Source organism: Martes martes (assembly GCF_963455335.1).
Source record: "Martes martes genome assembly, chromosome: 2".
Taxonomy (NCBI): Eukaryota; Metazoa; Chordata; class Mammalia; order Carnivora; family Mustelidae; genus Martes; species Martes martes.
Window position 1 is genome coordinate 134,407,067 of NC_137889.1, and position 18,978 is coordinate 134,426,044.

General features: G+C 36.0%; 1 protein-coding gene across 1 annotated transcript in view; it reads right to left on the reverse strand.

The window, feature by feature from the left end:
- The window catches only part of SLC7A11 (solute carrier family 7 member 11), a gene marked incomplete at its 5' end in the record, with an annotated part of 75,438 nt that overhangs the window by 44,478 nt on the left and 11,982 nt on the right, over positions 1 to 18,978 (reverse strand). Inside the window, 3 exons of the mRNA XM_080797078.1 lie at positions 2,671 to 2,715; positions 10,256 to 10,355; positions 15,077 to 15,202. Coding sequence (XP_080653204.1) covers positions 2,671 to 2,715; positions 10,256 to 10,355; positions 15,077 to 15,202 — 271 coding nt within the window. The remainder of the gene's footprint in view (positions 1 to 2,670; positions 2,716 to 10,255; positions 10,356 to 15,076; positions 15,203 to 18,978) is intronic.

The window sequence follows — 18,978 nt, forward strand, 5'->3', positions numbered from 1 at the left end:
ATGAGTAATACTTTATGTTGTTCTTAAAATCAGAATGTAATTACAGTAACAACAACCAATTATGTAGAGGTTAAAAAGTACAGTCACTAATCTAGGTACTTTGTACACATTAACTCATTACCACAACCCAATGAGGTAAATGCTGTAATGATTCTCACTTTTTTGAGATGAGGAAACTTCTTTGCAACAATGACAAAACACTGAATCAATACAAAACTGTTCTCTAGTAGTTGTACAAATTGAATCACAGACATCATCAATATGTGAAACTGAGACCCTTAAATTAAGAAAAAGAGAGAGAGAGAAATCCTTGAATGGCATACTTTTCCAGTAGAATGCATCAGAAATTCAGATCAAGGAAATCATGGCATAAATAATTCTAAAATATGTTTAATATACACAATACTATTATATGTACAGCAAGTAAAACTGGACTTAAACTGTTAAATATCGGGGCGCCTGGGTGGCTCAGTGGGTTAAAGCCTCTGCCTTCCACTCAGGTCATGATCCCAGGGTCCTGGGATCGAGCCCCGCATGGGGCTCTCTGCTCAGCAGGGAGCCTGCTTCCCCTTCTCTCTCTGTCTGCCTCTCTGCCTGCTTGTGATCTCTGTCTGTCAAATAAATAAATAAAATCTTAAAAAAAAAAACCCTGTTAAATATAATTACAAGAAAATCTGAACTATATCTATGCCACTGATGTACCATATAGCAAATATCACACTATAGGTCCCATCCACAAATCTACAGCTTGCCATTTTTGCCCCCAAGAAATAGTCTCTGATACTAGATTTTAGTAACTGGGCTCTTTAAAGAATCTTTAGACTTAAAAGACATAAACCATAGTAATCTCTTTTATAAAATGAAAACTTAACACATATTTTACATATACATATATAAAATCTAGTATGAGCAGTATGTTCTCTGTGTTACCACTTCACAATATTCTCAAAAACAGTAAAAATGGGGCAACCTATTTATCTCCATAATCAATAGATTTAGAGTCAAGTGGCTTATTATTTCAAAGTAATGTTAAAAGAAACTAGTTCCTGGTAAATGTGTGTTCTCTACCACAATCCCAGTTATAAATATGAAAGTACTGTCATAAATTTCTCATGTTTCTCAATAAAATCACATTTTCACATGTTTAAATTACATGTTGATTTGCATAACATTTGAATCAGATAGTATGAAACATCATTTTAACCTCAATTTCTGGTTTGCAAGTTCAAAATTCTCACAACCCTGGTACGTGGCCAGATCTAACCTGCTTACCATCTCCCTCCTGATATACTTAGTGCCACAATCTCTTTGTCTACCTTAATGTGAACTGTGAACACTTGAATTTATTCTCTGATACTTAGGCAATTTCACACTGACTCACCTTTGTACATGTTTTATTTCTTGAACGTCTTTCTCCCTTTTTCTTTCTCTCTCTCCCTCACCCTCACTCTTCCTCACTCTTTTTGACCAAAAAATACCTGTTCATCATTTGATACTCTACATAATAAGCACATCTCCTTAGACAGAGTTAAGTATTTATCCCTTTACTCTGTCAAACTAAGTGAAAAATCTATTATGGCATCATATGATGTTACTTTCATTTGTTTTCACATTTGACTAACTGACTAGACCATGAAATCATAAACACGAGTCTTATTCATCAGGTAAGAAGTTCCTAGCACAATGGTTGAAACATGGTAGATGTTTAATTAATGCCAGATGAGTTAAATTACTTTATAATTTAGTCCATATCTTATGCGGCACTTCTTAAAATTTCCCTCTTCTGCCCATAGATTATGTTGCTTTCCTGTATAAAGTCAAATGTTTTTATACAAATCACAAAATTCACTTATCTAAGTTCTGAGTTAAAAAAATAATTCAATTTAGGAGCAATATATAAATCATCATTAAATTACCTCATCATCAAAAGTATTACCTACAAACAAAAAGTAAAAGCAATCATCCAGCTACAAAAATTTACAAGTTCTTATAGTATTCTGTACTTACTTCTCGGCTTTTAAATAACCAGCTATTCATTAATTGCATTATTCTCTTTAATTGAACAGTTATGAAAAATTCACATGAATTATTAAAAATAATCCATTTTTAGAGTTCATGTCTCATGGAACAATTGTGGGCAACTGAAAGTCCATGTTAAGTTGTATGCAAGCTTTTATGAAATGGATTACCTAAAATATAACTTTATTATTTTATACTTTCAGGTTATCAGATAATCTAGTTTTGAATGTGGAATATACAATAAAGTTTTTTACATCTCATTTATAACAAAGTCAAATAAAATTTATCTACCTAAGAAAATGATGATGAGGAGGAGGAAAAGGATAAAGTTAAATAGCCCACACTGAGGACCTTCTTTAGCTCTGGTTTTTCAACTGTCTAAACTTACATTTTATTTTTTTATTTTTATTTTTTTAAAGATCTTATTTATTTATTTGACAGAAGTAGGCAGAGAGGCAGGCAGAGAGAGAGGGGGAAGCAGGCTGATTTATAATCCCGCTGAGCAGAGAGCCCGATGTGGGGCTCGATCCCAGGACCCTGGGATCATGACCTGAGCCGAAGGCAGAGGCTTTAACCCACTGAGCCACCCAGACGCCCCTAAACTTACATTTTATTCCTCATAAATATTTCAGAGTAAATATAGTCACTTACTTTTCAGGATTTTCCACTTCTTCAGTAACAAAGTTGAGATAAAACCTAAAAAGATATAAATGAATTATAAATCATCAATATATTTTACAATTATAACCCAAAGTGTCAAATTTTAAACATGAACCTTCCAATTCAGAATTATAAAACATTTAAAAACCAATACTTATTATAAGATAAAAATCTCCAACAATCAAAGCTCCCGCAAATCATTTTTCTATTAAATCATATGTATGGAGTTGTTTTTTATTTTTTAACATTTTTATAGAGGTATAACATGAACAGTAAAGTGCACAAATCTTAATCTACAACTTGATGAATCTTCACATATTTATACACTTAAAGAACCAACAAAAAGATCAAGAGATGAAACATTCCTAGAACCCTGGAAGTTTCCCTTATGGCCCTTTCTAGTTAATACCATTCTGTTGTCAAGGCAACCATTATTTTGACTTTTATCACCTTTAATTAGTTTTACTTGTTTCATCACAACAGACTAATATTGGGGCACCTGGGTGGCTCAGTCAGTTAAGTGTCTGCCTTCAGCTCAGGTCATGATCCCACAGTCCTGAGACCAAGTCCCCCATCAGGCTCCCTGCTTCGTCTGCTTCTCCCTCTCCCTCTACCTGCCTCTCTGCTGACTTGTGCTCTCTCTCTCTCTCTCTGTTGAATAAATAAATACAATCTTTAAAAAAAAAAAAAGTAAACTAAACATTTGCTTGTATTACTACTACACAATAATTACTTGTGTGTGTCTGGCTTTTTTCTGGACTTTTCTTTGGGAGTCTTATCCATGCTGTTTTATGTAGCAAAAATTCATTATTTTTTATTGACATTGCACTTTTTATTACACCATCCATTCTACTGTTGATGGTTTTGGATTACTTCCAACTTAGAGCTATTATAAATAGATACCATAAATATGCCTATACATGTTTTGGGGGGACCATGCAATCATTTCTCTTCAACATATACTCAGAAAACAATCACTGGGTTAAGGGGTAGATGTATGTTTACTACCAAACTATTTTTTTCCCATTTTTGCACTCTCAGCAATATAGGAGATTATCATGTTTCAGTGGAAGACAAAGTTGGGTATCCACACTATTTCTCCTCAAGAAGATCACAGTTTATAGAATAGCCTATAGAATAGTGGGACACAGTGCAGGCATCAGTGCTGGAGTGGCACAGGGCACGATGGGAACCAGGGACAAGGCCTAACCCAGACTGGCAAGTTGGGAAGGTTTTCTAGAGAAGGCATCACCCAAGTGGAGTCTCCAAAGATGCTTAACATCTAGCCCTAGTGAAGTGGTGTAAGGACTGTCGAGACTCAGTACACTGCATGAGCACAGGGATGTGAGCAACAATGTACAATATTTTGCAGTGTGAAGTGTGACAGAAGCAGTAAGAACAGAATTTAAGTACAGATGGCCTTCGGCTTCCAGGAATCCAGATTTTAGTGGTGTTGGCAAGTCAGTCAAAGATTGTAGGGCAAGAGAAGTATTACAACACAGCAGCATTTCTCAGTTTTAGGGAGCTGGTGATATATAAACACAAAAGACAAGTAGGAACCGACAACGGTATCAAAGATATTAGATTCTCAAGGTGCACTTTTTCCTTTCAATGCACTGTTTTCTGGTATATGCTCATCCAAATAACCTCAAGTCACAAGATTATGAAGTTGTTTTTTGACACATTGTTAGTCATTACATTATTGGTGGATAAGTAAAGAACAAAACATTTTGGACACTTTCGCCAAGTTCTGAAGACTTTTATGGGTCCCTTATATGACAAAAGGTATTCTAGACATAAAATATTTCACTTTCAAGTTTCATAAGATTACAACTATTACCCTAAAGTTATGACCCTAGAGAAATTCAGATTCCTTTCTTTCACTTTGTGACTCTACTTGTCCCACCCAGAAAATGTCTACCACCTTTCACCCTTATTTTTCCAATCAAAAGGGATGGCTGGAGATTCCTTGAAGCCTTTATAGTTCATTATTATTATTATTATTATTATTATTATTATTATTTTCAGTTAGCCTACATATAGTTCTTTTTCAAGGTTCCAAGGTGTACAGTTGAGGCAGAGTCCATCCTCAAATAAGCATTCATAGATGGCTGGATTACGAAGATGGGAAAACCAAGGGCTCATAATGGGAAAGTTAAACATATAAAGACAAAGACATTTCTACCTCTTCATTTGATAATAAAAAAATAAAAAAGTCATATTTTCAAAACATTCTTCTGTTCTCTTACCGTTCTGCAGAAGGTAAAACAGCCATTATATATGTACACAGAAGCTTGGGTCTATGAGTATGAATTTTCTTCTACCTAAAACCAAATGGCTAGAATATTAGCCCAACAGACTTAAATGTATTTAAAGTATCTCATAATTTAAAATAAGAAATAGAAAACCTGTTTTATCTCATTTTTTTTATAAAAACTCATCTAAATTCACAACTAGGAAGTTGACGTTCATGGTTGTCAAAAACTAGACAATAAGCCCAAAATGGAGTGCTTATGCTAAGCCCTGCAGCACCAAACCAAGACAATTACAGTTTCTGCTCTCCCAGTAAAGGAATTTTAAACCAATCAGGAATCACTTGATTGGTCCTCGTTAGGTAATCTGCCTGACAGATCCCTGCCATTGCTTACATGAAAATAACCTTGCAAAAACCAGCCTGCTTTCTTGCCTACACAAACTTCTTTGTTCCTGCTCCCACCTGCCTATAAAAGTCTCATTTTGTACAGTTCCTCAGAGCTCCTTTCTACCTGCTAGATTAAATGCTGCCTGATTCAAATCAACTTTTGCTCAAATAAACTCTTAAACATTTTAATATGCTTCAGTTTATCTTTTAACAAGGTTAAGGCATTTAATATTTTAAGGACTATGTCTTAAGTAGAAATATTTGAATAGCTGACAGAACAGGAGCAGTAAGGTGATCTAAAAAGTTACCAATCAAGGGTATTTTTTAATGACTAGAAAGTAAGTTTTCTAAAGATAGAGGCTATGGTTATACCAGGAAGGCAAGCAACAATCCATACTTATGTCTGGGATATGCAGTCTGAGGGATTTCATGTGTTTGTTATAAGGCTTAAGCAATGGGAAGTACAGGAAGAACATGTAGGCAAAAAAGAAAGAAAAAAAAAACATAAAATAAACACGTGCACACACAGAAATGTTTCCAGGCTTCTCATGTCAAAAATAATCCAGTTCCTTCTTAATAGTTGTTTTAAAAACTGGTGTTTTCCAACAATGTTTATAGCAAGAAAGGAAATATTTGTGAAAAAAGGAACACAATTTCAAATACTTGCCATAGCTCCAGAGAATGGAGAAAAGGAAAGGGCTTGGGGCAGGGTGGGGGTGTGAAGGAGAAAGCTTCTTATTGTGGTCCAAACATTCACATCCTGTGGGAAATACACCGTTATGCTTTCCTAGTCTCCAGCAATGAGTCCATAGCATTCTCCTTGCTTTACATCTCCTCAAGGCCTCTTGAGAACGTTCACAAGATCTATTGTTTCAGCTTTTCCATAATGGTGTATAAAAAGTACCACAAAGCTGGCAATGCATTCCAGTACCCAACTATGTGAATTATTTTTAAAAAGAAGCTTATTCTTTAGATTAGATTTGACACAATGGTACAAAATAATCCCAGCAGGTGCTTTAGAAAGACTAAATCTACCGAGGATAGGATTTAAAAGGGAGGAAAAAAGACACTGAAAAACTTTCTATTACACAGTTTTAAAAAACCCCACGAAGCAATATTTAGCTTTGGATCAGGATATGGGACTGAAATTGGTTGAGTTCCCTTGGGCCACGAGGAAGACTAGCAGACATATCTCTCTGAATGCAGACATTGGCAATAATATTAAAGTTGCTCTGACCCAACTCGGTGACCTGGCTGGGTTAATGATTTCTTTCCCCCTAATCATGTTTCTGTGAAGGAGTTTTCATCATTCTAAAAAGGTTCTGCACTCCTCATAGCCAAAAGCCTGCTCTATTCAGACCCAAGTGTTGGCAGGGTCTTTTTCCTGAATTCACCATGTAGAAGTTGAATTGCTAACAGAGCAAGGCCTCCTGGAAAACAAAGGTCTCGCTGCTTTTACTTACACCCTAGGTGGTTAAGTTCTGATGACAGTAGCTGCTTCTGTCTGACTTATTTGCAATGCCCCCCACACATTTTATTTGCATCAAACGTTGTCAGGGCAGCAGCACCGGGAGTGAAGACTCATTTACAGTGCCCCATTTATAATTCCACCATCTAGTCTTGTCATTATACTGTGAAAGACAGAGAGAGGTCAGACAGGCAGGATCACATTTGGGAAGGGAATGAATAACCCTCTCTGTGAACTCCTTTCGTCTCCATCTTGTTCCATTTACAAGCAGATATTAGCTTTTCCTCTGGAACTCTAAACCAACAGACTATTTCTTCTAGACATGGCTTCCTTTTTTCTAAAACTGATGGCCGTAGATCAACAATCAGGTTATTTCTACCTATCCACAAAGCAGCATCCGGGTAGCATAACCACCCTGATAGAGAAAGGCAGTTACTTTTCTGTCTCTGCATGAGGCACTTGTATCAGATAACATTTCATTTAAAATCCCAGCCTTCATTACCAGCACTGTAATTGAACCTCCCTTAGAGAGGGATGAGGAAATGATGAGAAATCAAGAGTTTTCTCCTCTTTAAAATAGGGAGTGGAGAAAAAGATCACATGGGTAAAACTATAAACAAAAGTTCATGTAACCCCTGCGTTCCCTGTAAAGAGAGTGCCGAAATACATTTCTAGGCCCAAAACGGGGCCACTTAGTCCCCAAACGCCAACTCTGGGATCTATACTTATTTCCTTGTTCCTTATTCATTTTCTATTTTTCTCTTCCTTGTCCCTTATTCTTTGAAAGAATTCTATAAAAGACTATCCTATAAAAGCTTCCTGTCTTCCACCCCATTTTGTGGTTTTGGAGATTCTTTAAAGTAGAGACTGCCCACTTCATGAATTGTTAAATAAAGTCTGCCTATATCACCTAAATTATTTTTTAAATCATTTTAACACGAGTAGCACTTTAGTTTCAGCATCAATAAAATGAAATATTAAGATAATAAGATAATTCAAAGTGAAAAGAGTGAGAGAAATGGAAAACTCTCTCAGCCCCCCAAAGCTGACAGAAGTAGAGAAGGTTTTCTCAACGTGAAGCTGCTGACCTGAATATCTGGTGCTGGGAGCAGGAGAGTGAGCTGGATAGAAGAATATTTTAAGATTCCGTGGGAACAGATGCACAACACTCACAGGCAAAAGAAACTTCATTCAATAGAATTAATCAGATCTCCCTTGTGACTATCTCCACATTCCACATTCCTGATTGAATATTGCTGGGCTCCCAACACTTGGCTCTAGCTGAAAGCTTTCACCACCTCCCCACTTCACTCTGGTCTCTGGGTTACCCTCCCAGTAGCTTGGCTGCTGCCCCAGGGCACCAGAGCTTTGATCCAGGCTGAATAGCCATAGAATAGTTGATTCTGCTACTAACCCTGTGATCACAACTCTGTTCTTCCCTGCCCAGCACCACATTGTGCTTTGGACAAAAATAAAAGGACTTCAAATGTACTATGTGATTCAAGATTAATACTTACACACAATGGCTGTAAGAATATTTCTTGAATATACAAATATTTTATACTATATCATTTAGAGCTATAATCTTCTAACACCTTTTAAACGTATTTTGCTTCAAAAGCTAGGTTAAAGTTTTAAATTCCTATACCCTCTTAATTTTTCTCTAATGCTATATTTTCACAATTCAGTGAGATTAATAGGGTAAATACTCTATTCATTTTGAAACATATATTTATATTACATGCACTAGCTGGAAGATAAGAATCTAAAAACTAAAGAAACAGAAGTAAATAGATTTTATATTAAATGCATTTGTATAATTTTTGAGTTAGTGTGGTTTTGATACTATTTTTATGTTCATAGAACATTTTCACAGTTAAAGCTCTACAAGTATTAGCTCTATAAATCATTTTTAAAAAGAGATTTGGCTACTAATTACTCCAAAATAGTGAAATATAATTTTACTACAATGATTTTGATGTTTAAGCAACACTTTTCTACCTAGTGGGCTTTCTTGTAACGGTCATTCCCTCTGAATCTTAGGTCAATAAAATTTAATTAGTAAAAAAAAAATCACACTCTTATCCATGATTATTGTTATTCAAATTCCTGAATAAAATAAGTCATAAATACAAAATTCTAATGCATCAACCAGAATGATTATCACAGTTGAACATGCACAAAGGAAATGAACCCATGGTATAGTGATTTTAATCATCTTTGCTGCATATTTTGTTTTTCAAATGTTGAGGAAATTTTAAAGAATTTGTAAGAACCTTTAATGTTACATTATCTAGTATACCTGATTTCACTATCTTAGTTCTTCCTACCCTGCTTTTAGAGTATCATTTTACCTCCTGGGAACATCTTACTTATTTCTATATCTGAATTATTTCATTCTCATGGGAAAGTAGAGAAAAATCAATTAATCACTATTCACAAATACCCTTGGAGCTTCAACTGAAAGGCCTTTTGACAAGCAAAAAATTAATCTTTAATTTCTCATGGCACTATTATACCTTCACTGATATAGACTTATAAGTGATTTGTTTTGGTTCTTAATGTCAGTGAGTTCCCTTGCTCAGTTGTAGACCCTAACAGTTAAAACCGGAAATAAAACCACTTAACCCAACCTCTAACTAAAACCTATTGTGCTTATTTCTTGTACTTTCTTGAGGCACAAAGACATTTTGCAATGACCAGAACATTCTAACCACTGGACCAGAAAAGTCCTGATAGCAACGGAACGCTAGAAGAACACAAACCCACATGTCTTCTTCCCTATCCATGATCATGGGCTGAAGACATCCCCACCCCACCCATGATTGTGTGTACCCTGTCTGCTCTCGCACTTACCCCCCCACCCTGAACCTCTCCCTATAAAACTCTATGTGTCCATCTTATAGGCAGAGAGGTCAGTTGTTAAGGCTTGAGCCTGCTCCTCCCCCAGGTGCCAGCATCTGAAATAAATTTCTCTCTTTCCCTTTTCCAAACCCTCATTGCTTGAGTTGTTGGTTTCTCTAGCAACAAGTTCATCAGAGTTTGTTCAGCAATGATATTGGCAAGCCCAGCCAGGAGCTTCCAATTTGCCCAGTCCCCTCAGCATTCCCCAGGATGGAGCAGTTGGCCCTGGCAATGTGCACCAGGGCTCCCCATTTGTTTCCTGAGTTAGTGTCCTGTAACAGATCTTTTGGCAACATTAAGACCTACATGTGTTTGTTTTTTAGATCAGGCTAAATCTAATGGTCAACTTGACTGAAAAACTCAGTTATGCTTACATTAAGTCATACGCACAGTAACTGGCCAGGTGGAGTGGGAACACCACCATCCTTCCCACTTGGAGAAAGGCAGATTGTGCTAGATTGTGGCTATTCACACTCGTCTAGCACCTTGCTTGGCACTTAACCAAAGTAAACGAAGGAATTAATGAACCATGCAAACCACCAGATCTAGAGACATCAACTTACCAGCCAGCGTATGCATACATTCCATAATAAAAAGCCAGTGGCAACCCCATAATACTCGCGTCTCGTCCTGAGAAGGCATCTTTAAAGTGATGTGTTTGCCCTGCAATGAGAACAGAAAGATTTTAGGACTTTTCAAAGAATTGTTTATTATTCATACTTTAACCATAAACATGGAGAAAGAAATATAAGGGTTGGGGATGAACTATACTGTTTCAGATTCATATTTCTCATTCCCTGATCATTGTCAGATTCATCCATTAAAACTGTCCATTCTAGAGGAGTCCCAAAAGCATATTGCTCACCACTAATGCTATTTCATATTTCTCTTTTAATAAAATTATGGCAAAGAGCAAAATGATTCCTGTTTGAGTGTGCCTCTACTCTTACAGAGTTTGAGCATGAAAGAAGACTAAAGAATACTCTGTAAGCTATAGCAGATAGGAGTATGATAGAATTCTTTTAACTAAAGATAATATAATGCTTGAGTTGTGGAAAAAGAATTTTCTCTGCCCTCCAAGATCCTTCTAGCTGGACTAAGAATCAAACTAACATAAGACAGATTAACTGGAGAAAATCAAATTTAATACTGTACATATGGGGAACCCCCACAGAGATGGAAATTCCAAAGACAGGGAAGCAATATGATAGTTACATGAACTAAGAAGAGGGGTAGGGTTCTGAGGGTATAAAGAGGAGAAGGAACATTAGCGGGAAGGTAGAAGGAGAGTTTGGGAAAACAAAAGTTGCCCTACTATGTAAGACGAGTCTCTTAAGTAAAGAGGAATCTCTGTTATTAGCTCTCTTCCTGGTATAAGCAGGTAGTTGAGGGGGAGGGAAAGAGCTTTTCCTGAATCTGCTGGGTTTTGATTGCTTTTAACTCAAAATAGTGTTCATATCAAAGTGGCCCATCTTGGGGCAGACTGTCTTTGACATGTACACTTGGAAAGAAATATCAATAGGTCTACTCTCAATGAGAAGGTAGCAAAAAACCCAAGAACCACCTTCTCATATCATTTAACTTTCATTCTGTTTTCTGTTTTCCCCTATAGTCTATTAAGTACGCCCAGTGGTAGAAAACCCTGTGGACCAAATCTGCCTTCCAAAGCTTCCTTTGAAAAATAAGTTTCATTGGCGCACAGCCAGGCCCACTTATTTGTGTCTTAGGATTGATATTATCAGTCTATAGCTGATTTCACTCTGAAATGGCAGAGTTGGGTAGTTGTTACAGAGACTGTATGGCAAGCAAAGTGGAAAATATTTACTAACTGGCCCTTTACAGGGGAAGTCCACTGACTCTGTCTTAGAGAATGGCATGGTTTCCTTCTAGAAACACTGAAAAGAAATTATACTGAATTTTGAAACAGATAGATCTTAGCAAATTTTACATCAACATGTAGATTGAATGCTGTAATTCATAACATTTTTCCTTATTTTGTGAATCATACTGGGCCTTTTCTTATATATCCTTTGGATAATTAAAAAAAAATCAAACTTAGACAATATTCAAAGTTAAGCATACAAAGTCTCTTTCTCGAAGAAAATAGCAAATGAGATCACCCAAATGGGAAATGTGACTTTGTTTCAAAATTGGTCTTCACTCAAGTAAATAAAAGAGGGGTGAGTATATGAATCACTATGTTATTTTTCTGTAGAAATCATTTTTTTAGTTTAACTGTGTCCCATGTAATATTTGAGATACACTTATATAAAATAAAATCCATTGTTTATCTGAGGGAAAAAAGGGTTGGAAGGTAGATAATGTATCTGATTATGATGCTCTCTCTTCACTGAAATCTCAGTTGTTGCCTGGGTTGTACAGACAACAATATATAGTAATACAATATGTATGAGCTTTGAGACCAAAAATGGAGAAGGTTGAGTTGTACAATAAATAATTTTGCCTCGAAGTATCCAATTCCAAAATATAGTTCATTTAAGAAAAATGACACAGTGAATTAAAAAATGCCTATTTTACTAAAATATCTCTGTATCCTCATAGAGGGGAAATACAAATATTGGAGCTCAGATAAAAACATCTGTTGAATATTCTTTTATCATGACATATGGTCTCCTTGGCCTAAAGAGATGATATTCTAAGAGTAGAGTACTGAATAAGAAATAAGAAAAACCAAACTTTATTAAAGATCAGGTCCTAAAGCATAAATCCTAAAAAAATGTCATTTTGAGAGTATTACAAGAGAGAGGCTTTTCTAGACTTCAGGAATATTTTGGATGAATAACAGAGGTCCCAGGAATATGAGAGTCATAATATTCAAAGGAAAGTTCAACAAATCCTCTTAAGTAAATGCAGAACATACAACTGTTTTCAGGATCTGATTAGAGTGGAAATAAATGTACTGTCTGGATTAGTAAAGTTTTTCTCTTCCTGGAGTTACAAATTAATGTGAATAATTCATGATTAAGTTAGAGAGAAAGAAAAATCAACATTTTGTATTAATAGAGTAAATATGCTTGCTAAGAATATTCTCCAAAATATTAAAATTTACTTTAAATGTAGCAATATTCTTACTGTCGTTCTCTGTTAGGTGGGCTATAAAAGGAAGCCTGTTCACATTAAATACTAATAGGTATCATAAGTATTAATTAAAGGATCATTCTATTTTAAGTGTTGGAAAATATCCAAAAGATACATTATGATCTCTGCTCTTAAGGAATTTGCAATAAAATAACATTTGAGAAACCTCACCTCATCTCGCATTCATATATAAATAGGTGGCAAAAAATAACTACAGTCTTACATTAGACAAAAGAAAAAAATTCTTAGTTTTAAAGGATAGTGTATCATCTTTTGGAACCTAAACTAGAACTTAAGTAGGGTCAATGAGTCAGGGTCTCTGCATTTTCCTAAAATGGAAAAAACGCCTTACAAAAATGGAAGAAAAGACTAAAGAGTTATCTTATAAAAAGGAAGCACTAATAATGTTCTCTACATTTCTAAGAGATCAGATAAAATGAGCAGGCCAGCTCTGTGGCAGCCAATGTGAATTAGAAGAGCAAGCTCACGTCTTCTCTTTAGTGTAAGCCATAGCATTAAAATCTTTATTGTGTTTACTCTGAGTTGGCTGAAATTGCTGAATTTGACACAACCATTTAGCCAAAGGAGATCTAAAATCTTCCATTAGTAAATGGACCATAGCAGCTCCCTTTCCCTAACTGCAGAGTGACAGATCTTTCAGTGTTATTGTTTGATGTCTCTACCATCATTCATGATTTTGCTAAATTTTGGCATTTCCTTTTGTCTTGTGTAATTCTTCTCCTGCAACTTCACAAAATTTCTCCCTAAATTCCCTTTCCTGGAACAGACCATATCAATGTAAACATTACATACTTAACATGCCCAAGTTATATGTCACTCTTTCATAATTTCATCTCCCTTTCCTAATTCCTACTATCAAACCCATTGTTAACTAAATAATTCACCTGGACCTCCTATTCTTCCAACAACTTCCACTGAATCCAAGCAATCACATGTTCCTTCTTCCCTAAAACAGCTGTAACTCTAAATAACATCACCTGCTCAACCATCTCATCTTTTCCTATTAGTCAACTCTACAAATACTTCCCCAAAATGATATTACATTCCCATAGAAATGCATATTTTACTTTAAAAATAATGTAACCAAGATGCCCTTCAGTGGATGAATGGATAAAGAAGATATGGTCCAGGGGCACCTGGGTGGCTCAGTGGGTTAAAGCCTCTGCCTTCTGCTCAGGTCATGATCCCAGGGTCCTGGGATCAGGCCCCGCATCAGGCTCTCTGCTCAGCAGGGAGCCTGCTTCCTCCTGTCTCTCTGCCTGCCTCTCTGCCTACTTGTGATCTGTCTGTCAAGAAGATATGGTCCATATATACAATGAAGTATCATGCCTCCATCAGAAAAGATGAATACCCAGCTTTTGTATCAACATGGATGGGACTGGAAGAGATTATGCTGAGTGAAATAAGTCTAGCAGAGAGAGTCAATTATCATATGGTTTCACTTACTTGAGGAGCATAAGGAATAGCACGGAGGGCATTGGGAGATGAAAGAAGTGAGTTGGGGGAAATTAGAGGGGAGACAAACCATGAGAGACTGTGGACTCTGAGAAACAAACTGAGGGTTTTGGAGGGGAAGGGGGTGGGAGATTGGGTGAGCCTGGTGGTGGGCATTAAGGAGGGCACATATTACATGGAGCACTGTGTGTGGTGCATGAACAGTGAATTTTGGAACACTGAAAATAAAATGAAATGAAAAAAAAGAAAAGAAATAAAAATAATGTAACAATAAAAATTAAGTTTTTGCAACTTTTTTTTGGTCAGATATTTGATTTTTAGGAATGTTACTCCCATATCTGCCTCCCCTTCATTCAAGACTATTCTCAAGGTAAAAGTTATAATAGCCACAGAGTAAAAGAATTATTGGCCATCTTATTTTCCAGTTATCCTTTTCTCTTTAGTCTTTACTACTATTAGTGAATGATTTTAAAATAGATATAAGAGGATATGGTTATCTGTAGTTAAAACTAATGGCAGATTTGTTTTTCCACTCTGAGTTTTCACTCCAAAGCATTTATTTGGAGAGAATTCAGTGATGCCTTATTTTGTTGCTTGGCCCAGTCTTAATTCTCTTGTTGCCATTCAGCTGTAAATAACAATGCACCCCCAATGTAGCAGTCTTTCAAATCAATTAGATGACAGTATAGAGTCTAAGTTCCACAAACAGAGACTAATTAAGAGATTCTGCTAGTACAAGTGAAAGTTAGTGCTAGGAAAGATCAAAAGCAGATACGTGTTTTAAAAAGCATTTACTTTCCAGTCCATACCTTTAATTAGCTGCATAACTCCAGGGACTATAATTATCAGAATTGCTGTGAGCTTGCAAAAGGTTAGGAAAATCTGAATCCGGGCGCTCCAGCTGACACTCATGCTGTTTAGGACCATCACTACAGCTGCAAACAAACAGATGAAGTTACAGAAGGTGAATTCTCATTGGCATGAAGACATCTTAAGTCCTTGCTATTCAAATGCCACCCATTAACCAGCAAAGTTGGCATTATCTGGAGGCATTTTGGAAATGCAGAATTTCAGGCACAGCCCTAGACGTAATAGATACATTTCAACAAGATGTCTAGGTGATTTTTATGCACATTGACGTTTGAGAAGCTTGGATAAAACTATCAGACAGTAAAATTTCATTTCTTGGTCTTTGTATATGTCAATAAGAGTGGGCATATACTATAGCTTCCTAAAAATCATATAAAAATATCTTCTAACCAAATCCTGAAGTCATCATAATATGCAATCAAATTGCTGAACATGACTCTCCAGCTTGGTAAGTCAGGTAACTCTTTCCTACTGTAATGATGTTACACATATGCACCTGCCAGGATGGAATCCCTCAAGAAAGATGTCAAGAATTTCGCTAGTACCTTATTCTTCACTCTCAGAACTAGCCCTAGTGAGCACTCTGGTTTTCCACTCCACCTTCCAATCAGCACATGAAGGACAGACTTTCAACCTACCCTAAAAATATAGGCTTCCAAGATGTGTTTGGGGACTTAGACAAAAAGAGTATACGTAATGAGTCCTAAAGTGTTCCTGGACTAGGACACACCTTGAGTGTGAAGCCAGCAGAATTTCCCTTTCCCTTTCTAAATGATGCCATCTACAGTTTCCGGAGTAACACTCAACTATCCACTTTCCCATGATAGTAGCCCATGATAACCTGGAGGATAGAGCAAAAACAATGAGTACTGTTATGCTGACAAGAAATAAAAAATTAAAAAAAAAAAAAAGAACAAGCATTTTCTATCTCTGTATTGCTAATGTCCATCTCCATGCTTGGCCCAAGAAGATAATCAACACAATTTTGTTGAATAAATGAATGAGTTGGATCTTCAGTTTAAAAAAACTATCATTCAGCTAAGAAGGCATGAAATGAATGATGATATTCTAAGACCTGACTTCTATACTCAGCTGGAATGACTTCTAGAGGTTCTTCTAGACCACGGGTTTCCAATTAATGCTCTTTCCAGAAGTTTATATTCATTGTTAGCTCTCCCACCCCTGCCAAAGCTACTTCCTGCAAACTACCTGACGTTTGCAGTTATCATCTATAAGCTTTATTTTTTAAAAAGGTGTATCCCTCCTAAACAAATAACACAAATGTATGAACATATTTCTCAGGGGACAAAACAACACACAGGACTTTTATAATTCAAGTTGCAATAGGAAGTCTTCCCATTATACAGTCATCGATTATCTTCATAGTTTCCATTGACTTGTATAATCACTAGCTCATTTCAGAACTTTAGAATCAGTGCAAATGTTACCAACACATAACATATACAGTAATGGCAAAAATTTTAAAATAACCTAGCCCCCTAAAGGAAGGCTTTTTAATGATTTGCTATGCAGCCATTTAAAATCATGATGTTGCTAAATATGTATTGCATGAAAGGGTGTTCATGATATATTACTGATCAGTACAGCAAGTTACAGAGAGAAGGATGAATGGATGGATGGATGGATAGACAGAGAGAGAGAGATAAAGGACACAAAGACAGAGAGAAATGAAAGGATAAAAATCAAAGAGTATTTACCAAAATACTAACAGAAGGTATACAGATGACAGAATGTTGCATTTTGTTTTATTTTTACTTATTTTTCTGTATTTAATAATTTTTATAATGAACATGCAGCATTTTAAGTGAAAATCAGTAAAACAATTTTAACTTTTGAAAAATTCAAGGATGGGAAAATAAGAAATCAGAAGATCCCATACAAAGTTAAATAAGGGTTTACTAATGATGAAATGTTTCAAAGAAGTAATGATGAGAATGATCAGAAAGGCTGGAACCTCAAATAATCTCCATGGAAGGCTAACAGAAATATTTTACCTATGTTTGAAGCTAAACACATGAAGAAAGACAGGTCTATTGTTAATGGCAGAGTGCTTTACTTTATCAGAGGAAGGATAAAAAATAAAATTATTTTTCTTTCTCCAAAATAAAGCACTTATGTGCTGAAAATAATTTAATGCAACTCTGCTCCCCACTTCATCATCCAGTTATTCTTTTATTTTTTTCTATGCAAATGACTCCGTGATAAATGAGTCATCATATGAAAAGCATTATTTTTTTAGTTAAGGAGATTCAGCATCGGCCTGAAAAAATTGGACTCATGTTCCCACCACCAACAAAAGAGCACTGTTTCCTTTTAAATAGAGCTCCTAAAACCTAAAACACTATTTCTGAAAGTACTCCACAATAGAAAAGAGCTGTTGTATGTAGAAAAAAAAGGGACAAAGGAAAGAGAAAGAGAGAAAGGAAAAAGGAAAGGAAAGGAAGGGAAAAGGGGGGGGGGAGAAGGGAGAGGAGGAAGGAGGAAGTGAAGGAGGATACTTAATAATGAGTGGATTACTAATCATTTGGTACACCCGATTCCAGCTGAGATGTACCTCTATGACCCTGAAGTACATGGCTTAACAAGTAACAAGGCAACCAGTACAGAGGGACCATGAAGGTCCTCAAGTGACTAGAAATGCTGTTTCATCATGTGTCTTTATACAGAAATTTAAGTTCACATATGTCGCTTATCCAACAATATTGAAAAGGGGCTTTGGGATTCACAAAATGCAAGAGCTTTCTGGGTTTCTGCAACGAATAATATATATTTTGTTTTTTATAGACTATCTACACATTGTAATAAAAGAAATTTGAGTAAGTTCTGTGGTCACCCCTAGCTTTACTTCCTTTGAATAATAAATGCAAAATTCACACATTAGAAACTGTATTTATATTAATTTTGGCCTCTTTTTTTCTTACCAGAATAAAAATACAGGGAGATATAATTTTTATTTACTTATTTATAGTGCAGTTTTCTAAGAACTGAAACACAGCCATGAAAGCTATATGTATAAATCCTGGAGATAAGAAATACATATTTGAAGAGAGCAGTTTCTGAAGAGGATCTTTAAGGAAATGTGAAGGACTGGCAAGTGTTTCCTTCTGTACTGCTATAATTCAAGTCCGTCTTTGGATTTGTTGAGTAAGATTACTGAGCCTGGATATACGGGTTTTTCTCCCAGGTTCAGGTTCTCTCTGGCTTCTTACTTCTGACTGCTTCATGATAAATTGATAAAAATATGGACACTATAGGTATGCTATGTGGTGGGTTAAAGTCATCATTCCATGGTTTTCTATAACAGCTGCCTGGGTTACCTTTCTCTTTGTTAGCAGTCATTTCCTGGATGTATTGATTTCAGAGAAGATAAACATCTCTAGCCATAAACATCTTTAAAAAGGACAGACAGTCTATATCGAGGATCTTGATATTAAGAATAAAATTGGTAAGCATTAAATAATTGTAAACTGTTATTATATGGCAGGCATTGTACAAAGACTATACATGGAAAATGTTATCTAGTCCTCACCTCTCTATGATGGGGACACCATCATCGGCTTTAGCTTCCAGATGGGCGGCTGAAACTTGGGTTAGTATTTAACAGGCTTACATTCACACAGGTAAGCATACAGATGGGACTGGAGCCTAGGTAAACTGACTTCAGAGTCCACACTTTTATCCCTAGCTCACAAGTAACAATGAGGAAGTAGCTCAAAAGACACACATGATCTCACTAGTATACCTAGTTCCTTCAAACTCCTAGTGGCCCTGCCTCTCTGCTAAGATACATGTTTATCTTGGCTAGGATTTCAAGATACTT